The 4,732-nt window shown below is 37.4% G+C and overlaps 1 protein-coding gene across 4 annotated transcripts in view; it reads left to right on the top strand.

The window, feature by feature from the left end:
* The window catches only part of LOC106874741 (C-terminal-binding protein), a 185,466-nt gene that overhangs the window by 147,485 nt on the left and 33,249 nt on the right, over positions 1-4,732 (top strand). For all 4 annotated transcript variants that reach the window (XM_014922579.2, XM_014922582.2, XM_014922581.2 and 1 more), the window contains exon 4: positions 3,498-3,655. In XM_014922579.2, the coding sequence (XP_014778065.1) occupies positions 3,498-3,655 (158 nt within the window). The remainder of the gene's footprint in view (positions 1-3,497; positions 3,656-4,732) is intronic.

Below are 4,732 nucleotides of genomic sequence, written 5' to 3'. Positions count from 1 at the left end.
GTGTGAAATTTCATCAGGTTTGACTTTGCCTTTTGCTGTTCCTGGATTGATAAAACTAATTTCTGTTAACTACTGGACGTGATCTCCAAAATGTTTAGACTTCGGCCAAGTACAAATATAACATCGGGGTGCCTAGCATCTGGAGTATAGTCAGGTACATGGCAGTCTATGGATTATTGAATTCCATTGAACTCTAGTGGTGGACAAGTGTGTTGCTGTTCTTGGAAAGATTTAACACTTCAACATAAATTGACTGAACTGTTTATTCTGAAATGCCTTCAGTCTAGAAGCTATGGGCGACTATGTTGTACATTGATGTATCTCTAAACTTTCTAAATGGAAGTTTAGTCCTTCGTTCTTTCAGGATCGATAAAATAAGCACCAATTGAGTACTGAAGTTAATATTATATTATCAACTATATCCTTGCTCTGAATTCAAGGCTTTTCAGAAACAGTGGTGTTTGTTGTGGTTGAGATGGTCACAGCAAGTACCCAGTCAATACTCAGCCTTGTTCCCTTTCACCACGATTAACATGTTTCAGTGTTCCTCTTGCTTTAAAAGTAATTTTCTGAATGATGGCACAATGATCTGTGTAATTATTCTGAGATACAACAGCACAGTGGGGAAATGTAGTGTAAGTGAAGGAAATTGCTAAAAGCAGAAAATATATGTGGGTAAAATAGTTGAACAAAATATTGGTTTCAAATTTTTGCACAAGGCCAGCAAGTTTGAGAAAGGAAATAAGTTGATTACATTGACCCTTGTCCTCTACTGGTACTATTTTATCGACCCGGAAAAGGTGAAAGGTCAAGTTGACCTCGGCGGAATTTTAGCATAAATGGAAAGATGGATGAAATTCTGCTAAGCATTGTGTCCAGAATGCTAACAATTCTGCCAGCTCACCACTTCTATTTAGATTGGCCAGCATGCCTCTACAGAGAATCAAACCCTGTGCGTCTCAAATTCCAGCTGAGCGTTCTGTACTGTTAAGCTAAGAGATTGATGACAGTGGAAAGAAATATTAGTTTCAAATTTTGGCACAAGGCCAGCAATTTTGAGGAGGGGTTAAGTTGATTACATCGACCCTGAAAGGACAGAAGGCAAATTCAACCTCGGTGGAGTTTGAACTTAGAATGTATAGAATGCTAAGCATTTTATCCAGTGTACTAACAATTCTGCCAGCTTGATATTGAAAATTAAAATATAAACCAAATAAAACCGGTAATCACAAAGTAAGAAAAACTGAGAAATCTTATTTATCTGTTTTCATAACCAGCCGCCAGAGACCACTTCTGGTTCTTTGATGCAAAACCATCCATTTTATTAACCTCTTCATGTTTAAATTAAAACTTTCTGTCCTAATTTTTATGTGCAAACATGTCATTATTATATTCAGTTGTTTTCCCACTGGTTTAATTATGTAAGAAGTAATTTTATTAAATCCTTCCAAATTCTTGATTATTTTCGAAATTAATTGAAACACGTGGACAGTGTGATCTCATTAGAAATATGGTCGTAGAAATGTTAAGTTTATATAAATAAGCATGGTATAATAATCGTAGATGAAATATGAAATGTTTTATTTCTGTGTAATTTGATTAAACACATTTCAGTTCTATATGTGACTTCTTTAGAGTCTAGCTTACATAGACACAGTTTGTCATTTGAAATTTTTAAAGTTTAGAAGAAAAAAAAGTTTTATATTTCATAATGTCCAGTTGTTGTTCATCTCCAAGTTTACAATTGAAATTCACTTAGTGTATTACCTCCCCAGAGCTTTATGAATCAAAGTGGCTGAACAGTGCAACATAAAGTGGTTGAGTTTTGCTGGAAAAGGCAGCTAAGATATAATCGTGCTTAAACAGCCGGTAGTTAGGTGGTGGTGAGGGAGAAACTAAGATTGATCCAAACCCCAATGTCTAGATAAGCCTGTCAGTTCCACACTCTCCTGGCTGGCCTCACATCTCAAGGGGAAAAAAAAAAGAAATATATGTCACTAACAATGTTTGCTTTGTGCAAAGCGCATATTGCTATAGACTTGTCTCAGCCATGTGACAGGGAGGGGTTATTGGCATGGGTGACAACTGCGTAGGTACATTAAATAATATTGTTCTTCTGAATAGCACAGCCTGTTGGTAAAAATAAATGTTCCAAGTTCAATCCTTGGTCAAAAATACCAGAGAAAGAAAAGGAAATTTCATCATAAACTCATCTTGGAAAAAATATGTAATAATAATAATAATAATAATAATAATAATCCTTTCTACTGAAATTTTGGGTGAGGGGTCTTGATTATATTAATTCCAATACTCATTTTATCAACCCCAAAAGGATGAAAGGCAAAGTTGATCCTGGCTGGATTTGAACTCAGAACGTAAAGATGGACAAAATGCCACTAAGCTTTTCACCCAGCATCCTAACAATTCTGCCAGCTCACTGCCTTAAAAATAAAGATTACAGCAACACAAACAATGATGGTGATGATTTGCCTCAAATGTTGGCACAAGGGCAGAAATTTGATGGCCAGGGGATTAGTTGATTACATTGGCCCTAGTACTTGACTGGTGTCTTATTTTGTCAACTTTGAAAGGATGAAAGACAAAGCCAACTTCAGTGGTAACAAAGCACCACCAGAACAAATATTGCAAACTGTGTTTCTTGATGCTCTAACAATTGCCCCTGCTCATGGCCCTAATATTATTAATAATAATAATTCAGATTTTGGCACAATGGTACCAGTTTTGGGGGAGAGGAAAAGTCAGTTACATCGACCCCAGTACTCGACTGTTAGTTTATTGACCTTGAGAGGATGAATGGCAAAGTCAACCTATACAGAATTTGAACTCAGAAAGCGAAGACGGACAAAATGCCGCCAAGCATTTTGGGAAGGGGGCCAGTTGATTAGATTGACCCAGTATGCAACTGGTACTTAATTTATCGACCCTGAAAGGATGAAAGGCAGTCAACCTCGCCGGAATTTGAACTCAGAACGTAAGGGTAGACGAAATACTGCTAACGTTTCTGCCAGCTCGCCGCTAGTGTTTATTAATATCTCATCAGATGATAATAATAATAATAATTTTTAGCATGGGTGTAATGCCTGGAATTCGAGGGAGAGGTTTAGTCGACACCATCAACCTCACAACCTGACTGGTACTCTATTTCATTGACTCCGAAAGAATGAAAGGCAAAGTTGTCTTCAGCAGGATTTGAACGTAAAGAGCTAGAATTCTGCAAGATATTGTTTTCCAACACTCTAATGTTTTTTACCAGGTTTTTTAACTTTAGCTTCAAATCCTGCTCAGAATTGGCTCCATATTTTCTTGTTTCCTAATTTGGTAAAACATGTCACAGTTGAATTGAGGCCTCATTGTCAGTATCATCACTATCATTATTTCCTCATCAATTGTTATCGATACAAGAAATTGTTATTGTTGTCCTATTATTTGTTGTACTATAAATACATCTTGGACCCATTTTCCAATATCTTTTGCAGCTGCAGTCCGCGGTCCTATACCGAACGGACCAATGCACCAAAGACCCCTGATTGCGTTGTTGGACGGCAGAGACTGTTCTGTAGAGATGCCAATACTAAAAGACGTGGCTACAGTAGCGTTCTGTGATGCACAATCAACTCAAGAGATTCATGAAAAGGTAAAGTTAAAGTTTCTGATCTTTTACATAAATTCACGTACATAGATAATGGTACATATAATGGAGCGAAAAATACAGTTCTGTGCTTTTAGGAAAAAAACATTTAACCCTTTGGCATTCAGATAACTCTGTCAAATGTGATGCGTATTTATTCGCATTGTTTGGAATTAATCATTCATTGTCTCCTAGCTTTAAGATTTCAGTGGTGTGATTGTTCTATTTTTAGAATATTATTGAAAGGTACGTGTGAGAGGTCAGATCTGAATATAAAACAGGTAGAATATATGGGGTTGCATGCGGCCCACCTAAATTCCATTGTGAAAAGTAGACACTGGTTAAATCACAACTGCTTTTCTCTCTTGCCAGATAAAGAGAGCATTGTGACTAGTTCATAATGTTTATTAATATCTCATCAGAGATTGGTTACTTGCTCTTGTTCACAAAGAGAGTATAAGCTTATCACCATTAATGTATGTATATAGTACTACCTATCATCGCATGTCACTCCGTTTGCTGTCTTTCATCTGCCAGCCTACTCTTATTTCTTTTCTCTCATACATCCTGGGTCATTGGAGTCTGTCCGTCATCTCTATCTTCTGGTTCACATAGACTTCTGTCACCACCCAGCCATCAGTCATATTGCCTTGCATATTTGTATCGCAGAATGCTGAGTGCTTCCCAATTGGCGGCACCTGCAAAAATAGTTTTCTTGCAGAGTTTTATTGCCCTATTGTGGCAGAAAAGCGAGCCAACGTATGTTGTAGTGAGATCCCTTTTGCTTTCACAAGGGCATGGCTTCCTTTCAAATGCTGATCTAAAAAAAAAAAAGAAAAAGGAAAACCACCCAGTACACTTTGTCAAGTGGTAGGTGTTACGGAGGGTATCCATCTTTAGAAATCATGCCAAAGCAGGATATTGGCTCTTGATGTAGTCTTCTGGTTCACTGGTTTATGGTGAACCTTCCAGCCCATGCTGGTATAGAAAATGGATGGTAAATGGTGACAGTGGGAGCGGCGGCAGCAGAAACAATGATGAGAAGAAAGCATTCATTATCTCTTAGATTCTTTCTTGATTCTT

The sequence above is a fragment of the Octopus bimaculoides genome, chromosome 14 (assembly GCF_001194135.2).
Source record: "Octopus bimaculoides isolate UCB-OBI-ISO-001 chromosome 14, ASM119413v2, whole genome shotgun sequence".
NCBI classification, from domain to species: Eukaryota; Metazoa; Mollusca; class Cephalopoda; order Octopoda; family Octopodidae; genus Octopus; species Octopus bimaculoides.
The sequence above is the reverse complement of the archived record's forward strand: the minus strand, read 5'-3'. Positions and strand labels throughout refer to the sequence as shown.